This window comes from Vipera berus, assembly GCF_964194415.1.
Source record: "Vipera berus genome assembly, chromosome: Z".
Taxonomy (NCBI): Eukaryota; Metazoa; Chordata; class Lepidosauria; order Squamata; family Viperidae; genus Vipera; species Vipera berus.
Window position 1 is genome coordinate 121,998,447 of NC_138205.1, and position 16,105 is coordinate 122,014,551.

At 46.9% G+C, this 16,105-nt stretch overlaps 1 protein-coding gene across 1 annotated transcript; it reads left to right on the plus strand.

Moving 5' to 3' along the window:
• Positions 1-281: 281 nt before the first annotated feature.
• MNX1 (motor neuron and pancreas homeobox 1) lies at positions 282-8,370 on the plus strand (the record flags this gene model as incomplete). Its single annotated transcript, XM_081346282.1, has 3 exons — positions 282-870; positions 4,648-4,808; positions 7,969-8,370. The coding sequence occupies 3 exons, from the start codon at positions 282-284 to the stop codon at positions 8,368-8,370; spliced, it is 1,152 nt and encodes a 383-aa protein (XP_081202408.1).
• Between the last annotated feature and the right edge of the window lie 7,735 nt (positions 8,371-16,105).

A 16,105-nucleotide genomic window follows, 5' to 3' on the forward strand; every position in this document is an offset into this window, starting at 1 on the left:
GCAGGCCAATGGGATCCTCGCCTGAATCTTGAAGGCCGCTGAATGCGCAGCTGAGGTGTCTCAGTGGCTCGTGGGGCGATCAAGAGCTGCTGTCGCGTATCCCGGCCAGCCCAAGGTTTCTTCGGCTGGGAAGCGCGGAACTGGCGCGCTCTTTGTATGAGGAGCGCCAGGGCTGCGGGAGCGGCCGTCGGATCTTCGCCCTCTGGGCTGTCGAGACGCGAGTAGCGATGATCACCCGCACCTTCTGAGCCGGGGAAGCGCCCGGCGTGAGTCTGGGGCCGATGGAGAAGTCCAAGAATTTCCGCATCGACGCGCTGCTGGCGGTGGATTCTCCGAAGCCGGCGGCAGCCTCGACGGCTCAGACGTCTCCGTTGGCCTTGGTCACCTCTCTGTCCGGAGGGCCCGGCAACTCCAGCAGCAGCTCCAGCTCCAGCTCCAGCCCGCCCTCCTCGGCCGAGGGTCACACGAGCGCATCATCCGAGTGCCTGCGGACCGAGAGCCCATCGCCGCCCCGCATCCTCGGCGCGCACTGCGGCTTGGTGCCCAAGCCGGGCTTTCTGACGGGTGGCGGCGCCGCTGGTGGTCCCCATCAGCACCCGCACGCCCACCCCCACGCCGCGCTGGGGCTTCAAGGCAGCGCGGCGCTGCACCCCCAGACGGCCCTTTACGGGCACCCCATGTACGGGTACCCGGCGGCGGCGGCCGCCCTGGCCTCGCAGCACACTGCCCTCTCCTATTCCTACTCCCAGGTGCAGCCTTCGCACCCGGCTGCCGACCCCCTCAAGCTCGGCGCCGGCACCTTCCAGTTGGACCAGTGGCTGCGGGCCTCCACCGCCGGGATGATCTTGCCCAAAATGCCCGACTTTAACTGTGAGTATGGCGTGAGGACTCTGGCGAACGCCAGCGCTGGCCAGCGCTGAGTGACTCGGCGGGCTTCCCCGGGCGGCTGGGGGAGTGAGACTGCTGGGAATTGTAGTCTTCCCAACGGATTTGGGGACCCAAGCCGGGAAAGGCTGCAGAATGGAGCCTCCTGGCCTGGGCTATACCTGGCTTCTGCATAAGGGTGGGGGCTTTCCCAGAATCTGGAGGGGGGAAAAAGAGCCCAAGCTCGCGCTTCATGCCAAGGCAGTCCTTGGGCGCGCTAGCCCTCGCTTGGGAATTCTGGATGCCGCGCGCGCGTTGGGTGCGCGCGCGGGAGGGACATTTTTGCCGGCGCGCGTCCATCAGTTCCTCCACTGAGCAGCCCAGAGCTGCGACCTAGAGCACCTGGTGCTTTCCTCCCTGTGTCGCCCCTCTCTCCTGCCTCTCCCACGGCCGCCAGAGCTCTCTACCGGTTCGTTCGCAGGGCGAGATGGAGGTGTGCGAATCACCCCTCACTCGCCCCCCCCGCCGAGCTACCTTCAATTGTTTGCCTTCCACGTGGGCTCGGCTGCCCCTTTCGTCGGCGTGAAGGGAGATGTAGTCCCCAGCCTGGGAGGGGCACGGATTGGGGCGGCCGGGAATGATGGGGGTTGTGATGGCCTTAAGTGCCGGTCACAGTTGGGCGCTCAGCTCGGTGAGGCTCCTGACCGAGGCGGAAAAGCAGATTTGTCCCCTAATGGGCAAAGAGACGGCTTCTTCCTCCTGAGGCTTCTTCCTCCTGAGACGGAGGGAATTTTGTTTGCTTCTCCCACCCCCGCAGGAAGCAAAGGAGGGGGAGAGAGGATTTAGTTGGCATCGGGGTTTTAATCTCTTGACTAGGCACCTCCGAGAGGATTGTTACCCATACGACCTTTGCAGCCACTACACTGGTGTTCAACCGATTTCACTTCGGTGTGCAGTCCGTGGAACCGGAGATACATCGGAGCGCTGCACTTGGGCTGGATTCGGAAAGGCGGATTTCTGTAGTAAACGTTGGCAGCCGAGGTTTAAATCAGTCATTTACAGATTTTTTTCCCCCTAAAAAAACCCCCAAGATAACACGTATTAATTTCACAATTATTTTTTTTCTCTGGACTGGATTGTATATACAGCTAGGTCGGAGCGAGGCCTTATTTGCTTTTCTTGATATCTCTGTAAAGTAATAGTAAATATAGTTTTCTCAAGGAGCTTCCTTATTGACATATTTTAATTGTGCTGAAAAATTCCCAGCAGGTAAGGATGATTTTCCCCAGATTTATTTTATAAATGGGACCTTTTGGGAGATGGGGGGGGGAAGAATGAAAGGAGATGGCAAATTTCCTACCCACCTGACTCAGAGCTCCGTGGAAATCTTGGAAGCATTCAAGATAATGTTTAAAATATCATAAGTGTAGAAATGCTTCTTCTAAGTATAAATCTAGATTTGCAAGTCTTTTTTTAAGCCGGCTAGCAGGAGGCAGGGATGTTAATAAAGGACCAGTTCTTTTCAGCCCGAATTCAACGATTGCTGAAATCTTATTTTGAACCAAATCGGCGATCCCACTTAGATAAACAGTGTTTTAAAAATGCTCCCCTCCCTCCGTTCTTGTTTTAAGGTAGGATGTGCAGAGTAATAAAAACGGGCTTACGTTCCATAAAGGTTGACAGACTCTCCCAAACAATATATATCTCCGGAGGGGTTGTGGCAACTCAGTGGCATTTTCATTTCAAACCGCGTCCATAGGGTCGCGATGGGTCGGACACGACTTCGCAGCTAACAACAAAAATGAAGGACCCCCAAGGTGGCGAGGGTCGCTTGAGCGCCGCGGAATTCTCTGCTCCGTTCCCTGGAAAAAAAAGCAGCGAGCGGAAACGGCCCCACCGCGCCTTGCTTTTTGCTAGCTGAGCCTTTCCTTGGCAGGCTTGGCTCTGGTCTTTTTAACCAAGGGGTCTTTGCCCCCCCCCCCCATGAATTAATTGAAAACTAGCTCCGATTTTCCCGCCAGCTCTCCAGCTCCCTTCGCCTCGGACGGCAGGGATGCTCGCCTTGGAACACACCTTTCAGCCCAGGCTCTGAGAAGAGAGCCACATGTCCTGCCCGTGAGGAAGACAAGAAAGGACGAAGCTCGGGAGAGGCGGGTGCGCCTCCTGCAGCCTTCACTCGCTCTCCAAAGAGAGGATCGGGGCGGTGGCGAGGTCGGAAGGGGGCTGCGGGCGGGGCAGTGGCCGAGAGGGCGCTGCAAGCGGAGAGAATCGCCTGGGTCTGGGAAATTCGCAGCTTTGATTTTCCCCCCTCACTTTGCGTGGGGGGGCACTTACATTTTGTTGACTGTTTCCCTTGCTATGGGATGGGGGGGACTTAGCCTTTATTTATTTGTTTTTAATTTTTTTTTTGTCAGAAGGGAAGGGAGCCCGGAACGCTGGCGGGGAATTTGGAATTGCTTTTGAATTACACCATGATTCTGGGCGACCAATTTGATTTAATGATTTTGGGCGCACTGGCAATGCAGGGCTCGAGATTTCTTTCCTACAGCTTCCAACTTGGATCCGCATCTCCGAAACCCCAATTAGAAAAAAAAAGAGTCCAATTTCCTTCTTTCGAATCTAGGCATGCAGGAAGCCGTTGGAATTTTTGATCCACCTAAAGAGGGTCTCCATCCTAAGTCCTATTAGGGATCCGTAGGGTTTGCTGTAATCTTCTCTCTTGGGAGACCACGACATCAAGTCTGCAGGGGCCCAGGCACCGCCTAAATGGCGGCGAAGAGAGACGAAAGCCCCCCCTTTTCTTTCCTTCTAGCGGGGAATCCCGATTTTCTCCAGCTGCCCTTTTAGCCCAGCCCGGCTTCGCCTCCTCGGCTGCAGGACAAGGCAGTCCCGCGCCCCTTCCGCGGGAGTCCGTTCCCAGGGAGCGTGTGGGGCTGGGGCTTTGCTAGCGCGGCCTCACTGGACGGTCCCAGACCCTGGCGCTCCTTGGCGAAGGGTTGATTTGGAGACAAACGGAGATCTCCATTCATACGTGTGGTGGTGGGGAGTGTCCTTCTCCAAGTAGGAAAAAAGTTTACCGGATTGAGTTAAGCCTCTTTCTCATTTCCAGTTTTTTTTTTAAACGGGACACGAATTTGACGCCCGTGGGTGGATGGCGGAACTCGTATGAGCCGGGGTAAGGGAGAGGAGGAAGTCGTTAAGGATGCACAGCATCGGGATAGGCAGCCGGCAGGCAAGACAGGCCACCGTGTGAGCCCGACGCCTCGCTAGCTTCCACAGCTCTCCTTGCCTTGGTTTACCAGCAGCGCCTTCAGTGCTCCGAGCTTGCCGAGGCAACAAAGGCGAAGCCGCTGCCCCGAGGACGGTACAATCAAAATACGACAAAGGGACGGTCGGGGCGAAGAAAACACGTCCTCTCTTAACTTCGTTTAGGACTAGGGCAGGGGTAGGCAACCTCCGCTCTTTTATGACTCGTGGACTTCAACTCCCAGAATTCCTGAGTCAGCATAGCTGACTCAGGAATTCTGGGAGTTGAAGTCCACGAGTCATAAAAGAGCCGAGGTTGCCTACCCCTGGACTAGGGCAACCTTAAAGAACCCCGAATTGCACAGAATAGGTTTTCTCCCAGCTGGTATGGTATTTTCCATCCAACTCAACTGCTCCGTTATTTCGCTGCCGCCGCCGCCGCCGCAGAAGTGGGGATGCAGCGCCCTCTAACGGCGCAGCGCTTCACCGCCTGCCGTGACTCACGCCCCCTTTGTCGTTTCTGACCCTCTCCCGCAGCTCAAGCTCAGTCCAACCTGCTGGGCAAATGCCGGCGGCCCCGCACCGCGTTCACCAGCCAGCAGCTGCTGGAGTTGGAGCACCAGTTCAAGCTCAACAAGTACCTGTCCCGGCCGAAGCGCTTCGAGGTGGCTACGTCGCTCATGCTCACCGAGACGCAGGTGGGTGTGGGTGCCTCCGAGGTGGGGGGGGGTTGGGAAGGGGCTTTGTCCCTCAGGTAGCTCAGCAGCCTTGGCGTGATGGGAGCGCTCCTTCCCAGCCAGAAGTTTGAAACTATCCTCAGGGCTTTGTGAGAGGTGGTGGTCCACCTGAGTAACTCCCCCCCCAAAAAAACCTGGTTCATTAAAATAAAACCCTAAAAGACATCGGAGTTCTTTCAGAGATTCCTGGTTGCTGGGCCATTGGTTTCAACAGTCAAAATTAAAAAAAAAGCAGTGGAGAAAACCAAAATATTAATATTGAAGTTGGGCAAAGCTACGGTGTGAGGAGGGTGCTTAAATAGAAACAGTGGCCTGAGATCACAGAGACTTTGGTTTACACAAGTTTTGCGTGCTTAGCAAAAAGAGCACAGGATGAATCAGAAGAGTGACATAAAATTGATTAAGTGAAAACTTCTTTACTTTGCCTTATTCAAAGCAGCTTTCAAAATACTGTGGGCTTTGATGGCTAACTTCAGACTAGAGGGTACCAACAGAGAAGGCAGCTTTAAGCAACAACTCTCATCCCACTCAGCATAAGCAGATCCAGGCTACAGCATAAAAATTCCACCAGGAGGCATGTTTGTGAGACGGTTTGTGGAAGGAGCCAAGAATCTGAATGCAAACCTTTCCTTCCAAGTCCATCAGGCCAATCTACCATGTTTCCCCGAATTTAAGACCCGGTCTTATATATATTTTTTCCTCCCAAAGAGGCACTAGGTCTTAATTTTGGAGAATGTCTTACCTTAGGACCACCACAGCCAGGCCTCCCCACACCCCGACACCTGTCGTGCCACTGCTTGACGTCTTCTGCGGCCGCTTGCCGCCACTTGCAGCCAGATGCCATGTGGTGCATTGCGCCGTTTATACTCCTCCCGGCAGGACACTGCGTGGCTCTTTGGGCTGTTTCCACAGCGGAAATGGCCCAAAGTGCCATGTGGCCTCCTGCCACAAGCAACAGAAGCGGCCTGAAGCACCATATGGTGTCCTGCCGGGAGGAGCGGCAACGGCACTGTGCGCCACATTGCGTCTGGCCACAAGTGGTAGCAAGTAGCCACAGAAGTCAAGTAGTGGCGCAAGAGGTATCAGGGTGTGGGACGCCTGGCTGTGGTGGTCCTACCGGTAAGGTAAGTGGGTGAGGTGCACATGGGGCAGCTTCACCCCCCTACCCCCACCCTAGCTTAATTTTTAGGGGTGTGCATCACCCCAAAACTAGGGCTTATTTTTGGAGTAGGGCTGATATTAGACCCACCCCCCAAAATCAAGCTAGGGCTTACTATCAGGCTGGGTCTAATGTTTGGGGAAACACAGTACTTTGTTCCACACCAAGGGTCTTCAGACTTGACCCTTTTATGACTTGTGGACTTCAACTCCCAGAATTCCTCAGCCAGGGTGCCTGGCTGAGGAATTCTGGGAGTTGAAGTCCACAAGTCATAAAAGGGCCAAGTTTGAAGACTCCTGTTCCACACCATAGCTTAAGCTTTGCTCACTGCATTGCTTTGGCCATTTATTTTTAAAGAACATAAGACCTTTTCACTTGCCTAGTTCCATTGTTTCCTTCTCCTTTGCAAACTTCCAGAAGCTGAAATCTCATTTCTGGTTCTGGGATCTTCAGATGGTATGTAAACATTACTGCCAATCTCTGATTAATCAAATGTGCCTGAATTTAGCTTTCTTGCTGGGCAATCTTTCCACGGCTGATTTCTTTAAATATTCACACCCATTTTCCCCTCTTTCTGGCTCCCACCATAAAACAAAGGTAAGCAAAGAGAACACGACTAAGGGGAAACAAAATGGAGAGGAAGGAAAATAGATAGGACCCCCCCCATCTGGTCCAAATGCTGTGTGCATTTTTTTAAAAAAAGGAAAGGGGAGTACAGGGGTACATTTCAGTTCTGGAGGAAAGCAGAATCTAAACAGAAGGAAGAAAAGGCAAAGTATTTGACTTAAGCTCTGGAGAATAAGTTGCTTAAATTTAAGAAGTCTGATAGAGAACACACACACACACACACAGGAGAAACTTCATATCTGCCTTACAGGGGAGGTCTGATTGTCCTGTCATGTGAGTTACAAACTTTAGAGCAGAAAACCCTATATCTCAGAATACCGCTGGCCACCACATTCTGTCAGTTACAGCCAGCATCACAACGTGCAGTGACTTTAGCAATTGGTTTTAGCATTGACAAAACTGGGCTGACAAATTTCAGTAAACCATCCTACAACCTAGCAGAACGTGGGAACTGGGGCATTGTCTTTTCTAAATCATGTTTGCAGCTAGTTCAACAGGAGAAAAAAAAACCTCAGGGCTGAATTGTGGAATCTTTGCTGCTTTTTGAGTTTGGTTGTTTGGAGAAACTTCATTATCCATCTTGGCAATATCATTGTCAACCAACCAGCTCAAAGAGCACCAAGGACTCCACAGTTATTAGTTAGTGTAAATCAAGTAGTAACACCTTGTTCAAGAAACCCAAGTGAAAACAACCATGGTTTAGGGTAGGGGTAGGCAACCTTGGCTCTTTTATGACTTCAACTCCCAGCATTCCTGAGCCAGCATGGTTCAGCATGGAAACCTCTCCCTCTCTCCTCAGCATGGCTGGCTCAGGAATTCTGGGAGTTGAAGTCCACGAGTCATAAAAGAGCCAAGGTTGCCTACCCCTGGTTTAGGGAAAGGCATGAGCCCGGAGATAATCCCATTCAAAGCTTGGCATTCAGTTAGCCTTGGTTTGATTCATTTCTTTTTGAAATGCTTTCCCTGATTAAATTCTGATTGCAAAACTAGAGCTGGATCATCCAGCACACAGAATAGCTGCAGCAAAGTCGAACTGATGAGACATGTGTGGTAATGTCATAAGGTAAATGCTGCTTTGATGTATGCTCACTTTGAATGCAAGTATTGTACCCAAACCAGAGTAGTCCCATAGTGAGGGAGGAGGCAAATACATTTAACCAATAAATCATGAAATAAAATATCATCCCATTCCTGGTGGACTCATGTGATGCCAGCCTAAACCAAACCACCAGGTTATTAGATCCCAGCCACTATGGTTTTCTCACTCAACCACGGTGGAAGAAACCGTGTCTTGAATGGGGTACAAGCCCAGTCTGCTTCCCCTCCTTTCTGTAGGTGAAGATCTGGTTTCAGAACCGACGCATGAAATGGAAACGGAACAAGAAGGCCAAAGAACAGGCAGTCCAAGAAGCTGAGAAACAGAAGGGTGGAAATGCTGAGCAGGACAAGGGGGCAGAGGAGGGGCAGCTGCTGTCAGGGGGGGCTGAAAAGAGCAATGTGAGTCGCCGTCTGCGGGGACTCAGAGACAATGAGCCAGAAGAAGAAGAGGAGGAGGAAGAGGAGGAGGAAGAGGAGGAGGAGGAGGAAGAGGAGGAGGAGGAGGAAGAAGAGCAACATTCTGGACATTGCTGTCCCTACACTTCTCCTGACTGTTCTGATAAGGATGATGGTGGGAGGCAGCCCCAAAGCAGACATGGTGGGGGCAACCCACAGCTGCCCCAGGTTCAAATTCCTTAAACATCAGGGCTTGCCGCCCTGGCTGCCCCCTCCCTGCCTTGAATTCCAGGAAGAGCCAGTCCCTTTGAGGCTCTGGTCCTTGCTGCCAAACAACCTTTTAGTGCTGCCCCTCTAGGGATTTCAGCTTCCCAAATTCCTAGCCATGCTGGCTGGAAACGATAGGGTTGTAGTCCAGTGCATTTGGAGAGCACCAGCCCAGGGAAGGCACCTCCAAACTTAGCAGTAGTCCAGATGTTTTTCAGTTGTGCACTGATTCCCAAGTAGCTATGCCCTAACCTTTTCAAAATTCTGGCCCACAATCTATCCCAGGACAATTAACCTCTCTCACATTGAAGATTATTATATGGGTGATTGTTAAAATGAATGCAGAGGGTTCCTTTGATACAACTTACCTGTGACTTAGGGCATCCTCCATCTCAACATCTCAGTTGGTTAGCCCTCCAACATCCTTTTGATGTCTTTCAATGGGCATCGAAGGTACATCATTTTTCAATGGCTGATGGGAAGATTAAAGTGCCATTTCTGTTATATATAGGGAAGCGGTGGCTCAGTGGGTTAGGACGCTGAGCTTGTCGTTCAGATGGTTGGCAGTTTGGCGGGTCAAATCCCGAGTGCCACGTAAGAGTGAGCGCCTGTTACTCGTCCCAGCTTCTGCCAACCTAGCAGTTCGAAAGCACGTAAAAATGCAAGTAGAAAAATAGGGACCACTACAGTGGGAAGGTAACAGCGTTCCATGCGCCTTTGGCGTCTAGTCATGCTGGCCACATGACCACGGAGACGTCCTTGGACAAGCGCTGGCTCTTCGGCTTTGAAATGGAGATGAGCACCGGCCCCTAGAGTCGGAAATGACTAGCACGCATGTGCGGGGGAACCTTTACCTTTACTCTGTTATATATAACCTGATGTAACCTTCAGACTTCTCACTAACCTTTCAGCTTCCCAGCCACAGCCAAGGGTCATAAAAAATTAAAGACCTGGTCATTACAAATGCCACTGCTATCCTCTCCCCTCTGTTTCAAGGCTTCTTTTTCTCTCTTCCACTTTCATTCTGTCAATAATGGTGACATAAAGCATCATTCAAAGACTGAATCACAAGGTCAGAAAATGGCACTTGAAACTTATTTTCCCTCCTGAGGTTTGGTGTTCTTCAGCTGCTATGAGAATGTCGTTGTTTATTCTACAACAAGCAAGCTAAGAATGTTACACAGTGATGGTTGGAACCACTCAGAATCTTAGGAGGGCTTCAATGGTCTTTATTTTTATATACTGTATTTATATAAAAAATAACCTCTGCTTATGCATGCTAAGTTATTAATCTCCCACTGTCTTCACTACATGTAAAATAAACAGTTTTGTACATAACCATTGGAGGTTTACTAATTCAAAACAATGGGGTTTGTGTCTTTTCCAGCAAGGTAGATCCTTAAGTTGGCCAACTCCTTTCCATAGCTCCATAAAAAGGAAGAATATGGAGGATAATATTTCTTGTTTCACTATTGGAGGGGAAAGAAACTCTGCTGAGAAAAATATCCTGTCTACTTGCCCAGTCAGATGTAGTATGAACACCCAATCACCTTCCATTGATCTGACAATAAAATGCATTTGGAGCTGAACCAAATTGGGAAGGCTTTTCATCCCTCAAAAATATAAGTCAGAGAAATGACCAGAAAAAAATGTGATTATTGAAGAAGTAAAGCATGGTGGGCAACTTCAAGAAGATATGGAGTTTATTTGTTTTATTACATTTATTATGACTGCCCATTCCAAAAAAATATTCTGGCAACTCAAGAGTTCTCCAGAACATTACAGCTAGTAGTTCCATTTTGACTTTTTTGCTTCCGTTCCTCTCTTCCTTGACTTGAAGGAAGCAGGCGAACTGTTAGTGGCCAAGAAAGGGAATTTAGACCAGGCCTCTGAAAATCTATCTGCTGGAAATGAGAGGGCAAGACTTACTGATAGATTAGCTGAAAATTGGTGGGAATTTTGAATGAAAAATCATTCAAAAGAGAAGGAACAGACTCTTGAGGTGCTGCCTGATTTGGAAGATTAACACAGATTAAATAATTTAAACAAAAATAACCCAATGGGATCAGTCTGTCCCACTTGCTCCAGTGGAAAGGGTCTGCCGTGGATCCCATCAGCTACAGAATTCCATCTGGCAGGGTGAAGAAGAGTCTCTGTTGTTGTGATCCCCATCCTATGGAACATTCTGCCACTGCAGATGAGAACTGTTGCCAACCTTTTGGCCTTCCAGAAGGGCATTAAAACCCGGGTTTTGCCAGTTGGCTTAAGACCTCAGGGAAATGCCCTCTGCTGGAGGGTGATGAGGTAAGAAAATCTCATCCCCTTGCCATCCGTCCCCTTGTTTTACTTTCTTATGTATCTCTTCTCAATTTAAATTGTTCCCATATTTAACTATTTAATGTTTTATGCCTCTTTTTTATAATGCCTATGCGCCTCACACAGTCACCTTATCGGTAACATGGGCGGAATATAAATTTAATAAATTTGTCTGAAATAGTATAGGGTTTCCTGCCTGAGCAGGGGGTTGGACTAGATGACCTCCAAGGTCCCTTCCAACTTTACTATTATGATTATATGATTATGAAATAGGTAGAATAAAAAAAAGCCAGCATAAATATGGATTTGGGTTGTTCTGGGAAAACAGAGCCAGAGTTAAAGGAAAGGTTTCCTCTTTGCAAGGTTAGTAAACAAAATCTGTACAGGTGCAAAGAGATGGACAATATTTAAATCAATTAGAGTCAGAGGGCCTTGCCTTCTATTAGATTGTGTTCTCAGCCAACAGTTTATTTAAAATGCCATTACAAAGTAACAAAATTACTTTGAAATATCCTCATTTATATCAGGTTCTTTAAATACTCAATAACCCTCAATATTCTTATATAGATTGAAATGATTTTGCTTCCTTGTCCTAATGACACCAGTTAAAAACTTGCCACTGCTAGAACAATTGGATTACAAAGAAGACAAGTTAACATAAAAGTGATTAGATTGCCCAGGAAAGAATATTAAAATGGCTTAATGAAATAAACTAGGAGGAAAGCTACAACAGAGTACTATCTGTCCCATTGCTTCTATGATATGATTATTACAAATCAGCAGGCTCTATGTATTTAGATGGCCCCTACAGAGAAAGAATAGAATAGAATAGAAAAACAATAGAATAGAATAGAATAGAATAGAATAGAATAGAATAGAATAGAATAGAATAGAATAGAATAGAATAGAATAGAATAGAATAGAATAGGAGTAGAGTAGAGTAGAGTAGAGTAGAATATTGGCCAAATGTGATTGGACAGCATAACCTCTCAGTGTACATGCAAGCAACAATGATAAAATAATGATCATAATCATAAAATACAATCATCATAAATCATAAGATACAACACTCAGTGATAGTCATAGGATACTAAATAAAAGCAATCAACATAAATCATAAGAGCCAAACAACCAAATTATAGTCATAAGATGGTAAAGGAATAGGTAATAGGAAAGATGAGAAGGATAACAGTAATATAGCTCTACTACGTGGTTTGATAACTCATCCCAGGTAGTGCTGGACCACATTCAGCTCCTGTGGTATGATTTGCAAATTATTCATTTTAATAGGGAACCTTAGGAATACAAACTGGAAAATGTGCCTAGAAGACACACAAATGAAATGTTAAAATACAGCCCTCCACACAAAAAAGAATTTTGACTTAGCTAAGGTACAACTCCCCTTAGTGTAAAAGGTAAAGGTTCCCCCCGCACATGCGTGCTAGTCGTTTCCGATTCTAGGGGCCGGTGCTCATCTCCGTTTCCAAGCTGAAGAGCCAGCGCTTGTCCGAGGACGTCTCCGTGGTCATGTGGCCGGCATGACTAGACGCCAAAGGCGCACGGAACGCTGTTACCTTCCCACCGGAGTGGTCCCTATTTTTCTACTTGCATTTTTTACGTGCTTTCGAACTGCTAGGTTGGCAGACGCTGGGACGAGTAACAGGCGCTCACTCTGTTACGCGGCACTCAGGATTTGACCCGCCAAACTGCCAACCATCTGGTCGACAAGCTCAGCGTCCTAACCCACTGAGCCACCGCGTCCCTTAGTGTAGGGGATTATTATTCATTGCTGTAAAGAAAAACAGGACACAAAGAGTAAAAGCCACAATTTATGGGTAAATTGCATTTTTAAATTGCCTTTGATCTCTCGCAAACTTGTAGAAGAATGGCGGGTTATTCCTTGATTGCTCCAAATTAGGTGTCCAGTACCACCTTTTGGACTAGCAAATACTATTAAACTGAAAATGGTGCATTGTGTATACTCATTAAGACTTGAAAAGAAATGGACAGCAGCCTCTGTTGTGACAAGAAATTAAACAGAACCTATCCCTCCTTAAAAAAGAAACAAAAACTCTTGCATCTGCATAACTAATCTGACTTCCACTCTTCCCCCCCCCCCCATCTTCCCATTGTAAATCCCAGGTCAGTTTAGCCACTTCCATGCCTCTGCAGCTCCTGAACACTTTCATTTAATAAAAGTGTGTTAGGTGAAAAGGTGCTGCTGGATTCTTGATCTTTGATTACTTGAAAATGCCCCAGAATGTCTCAAGAATGCTTTCAGCACTCCAGAGTCCTAGGGCAGTGTTAGTTGGGGCAAACCAAAGATCATTTTCTGATCCTTATTTTAATGGACAGATTAAAATTTATTTTCCATCAGAGAGCGCCTAATAAAAAATGGGAAAAATTCCTACCAAGCAGCCTTGTTTAACACTTTCGCTTTCTAAATCTTTCCACACCTTACCAGGTGTTTCCAGAATGAGGGAACTAAACCAACAATCCCCAGCCTGCCCCATGGTGAACCTGCTTGAGAAAAGTGTAAAGAGAGATTTATTTGGCTTGTGGGTGTGTGAACTATGTAGGGAGGAAAGGGGTCATCTAGAGGTTGTGTTGATAGAAGAAAGTCAATCTTTTCCCCCGGGGATGTGCTCTTCCTCAGCAATTAAAAGAAGCTAGGAAACATTGTCATTCCCAAGTCTTACAATTCAGTGGCAGAGTGGATGCTGAGAAATTTGATTTATCCATGATGGCCAATGGAATCTGGATTGGCAAGACAATGCTTGGATTTATGTGTCACCCTAAACCATAATTTATCTGTGTTTAGTAAACTGCACTTGGCCAGATTTGCAAACACCCCCCCCAAAAAAATATACTGGCTGTATTTCCCTTACTTAACTTAAAAGTGGTTTACCTAAGCAAGTTTTCTCAATTTGCATGCTATAGTGACCTGTAATGTTTTCATACAGCAAGCCAAGCAAATGTAGGAAAAGCTGATTCACATTTAATGTATTCTGTGAACACGGATATGAATCTGTTTGCAAGTGCCTGTCCTGTCATTTTATCCCTTTATGATGAGTTGCTAAAAATTAAAAATGGCAGCAACAGAATTTTAGACTATACAGTTTAACTGCAACATTTAGTAGGGAATAAAATGTTGTTATAGATGCCTGCTGATTTGCTGAAGTTTGTGATTTTGCAAATCAGGTGGACTATACCAACACTGGCAAGATATTATAAGTAAAAAAGCATAGTTAATCAGTATGGTCTGTTCTGTTAACCCACTACCAAGACTCGTAATTTGTGCTTTTTCATTTACTGATCTTGAAATGCGAATGTAGCCTGCTGTGAAAAATATTCTTTTCTATTCCTACACTTGGAAATGACCAGATGCTTTCCCACCATTGCCTTATATGAGGAAATTTATGGCTTCTAGAAGACTTTTTAGAAATCCCTAAGCCAGCAGATATTAATGAGAAATGCTGGGGCTAGTTGTTCAGCAACATGTTATGTGTCCGTATGCGTGAATGACAGGCTCCTCACTTCTACTTCAGTTCGATTTGCAATAAAGTGCAGAGAATTGTCTGAGAAACATCATTTACACCCTCAGTTTACTCAAGGGTTAATGCATGACATATACCTTCCCACCTGCACCTATTCATTTCCCTTTCGCATTTACTTAAGGGACACTTAACCTGCCACTACCTTTGCTTATGGTGCAACCAGACAAAGGGGGGGGGGGACTTTCCTTCCCTTGGATCTGGGTGTTCAGGAGAGACTACCCATCCATAAACAAGAGGGCCTTGATTTACCACTGAAGCGCCATTTATTTTGGTTTACTCAGCTGGAGGGGAATAAAGGTCCTTATCTTGATACAGCCCCAGCTGGGCCCTAAAGGCAGCTTTCTGCCAGCTAACACTGCAAACAAGGCCTGTCAGGCAAAACCTCTCTCTCCCAGGGGTCAGACGGGCATTCCCTGGGACCAAGTGGAGTTAAAAGAGCCATTAAGTAAAGCTGTGTCCAAACTACTTTCTTCAGATATTTTGGAGTTCCAATTCCTGGGTGACTGGCAATTTAGGAAATGTGGGCCCTGACAGCATCATTTCATTTCTATTCCTATTGTGTGTATGCGCGCATGTGTGTGAGGGGGCTATGTAAGCTTTCTGAATTCACAGGCTGAGTTTTATCTGACAAATCTTCCAGAAGAATTCAAAGATCTACACGTATTTCAAATTATTGAGCTACTTGAGATCAACATTGGGACCCCTGCAGCCACATAGTATTTTTGGCAGCATTACAGAACTGATTTGAGAAGATGAGGCCCATCCATCTCACACACCAACTGCATATTGGAAGCCCATAAATAGGAAATCAACGTTTCTCTCCCCTCCTATAGCTGCTGGTTCAAGGAATATGCAGGAGACACTGCCTCTATATTTGGAGACGTCACAGCTATCCGTGGACTTGTCTTCTTGGAAGCCATGTATTCCTCTTCTGAAATCATCTAAACTAGCAATCATGGTGTTCTTCACTCAGGATATTTAAAAACCTATACAGACTCTACTGCCTGAAAAAAGACTGAAAACCACTGCTGTATTCTATTACAAATGATTAAGCAAAGAGGCAGTTATCTTGATACATACGTTTTATCTCTACTTATAAACAGTTGTGAGTTTTTACAAAACACAAGGCCACAAAACAATGATACTGAAGTAATAAGAGCACTTTCCCAATAGGGCAGCAATGAACAACTTTGCCAATATCTTCAGGGGAAAAAAAACTAACCAAGAACCCTGTTAATACATACATGAGAGGCCACCAGTGTTCTAACTTTCCAATCTGGCCAACTCCCCTTAGAATTTCCTGATGTAACTGGCAGAAGGAATGCCTTGACATTGAGCTGCTGCCTAAGACAATTGTCAGATAAAATAAGCCTCAGAATTGTATCTTGAGGCTTAGGCAGGGCCTCAGATACATAAAATTTATCTTGGGGAGTTTAGGAATTGCAAAATCCGGTTACTATAACCCAATTTCAGGCACTTGAAGATGTATAGAGTTTAACTCCCAGAATGCTGCAGTCTGCAAGCTGGCTGGAAAATGTTGGGAGTTGAAGGACACTCATCTTCAGGTTGCCAAGATTGAGAAGCATTGTTATATAATCTTGTAATAAAAGTGGTATTGGTCTGCATGACTGGTTTTCTAGGTTGGTATAACCTGAAGAACTGGCAGTGATTTGAACGTGAATAAAAGAACAAAATTGGTGGCATTTTCCACCATTCGAGGACGCTTAACAATTCCCATGCTATTTTTGATACTGATCTCTTTGATTAAATGACCCAGGCTAAATTTAGATTACTGATGAGGCCGGAAGCTATTACTTTTCTACATTACTTCCAAAGAA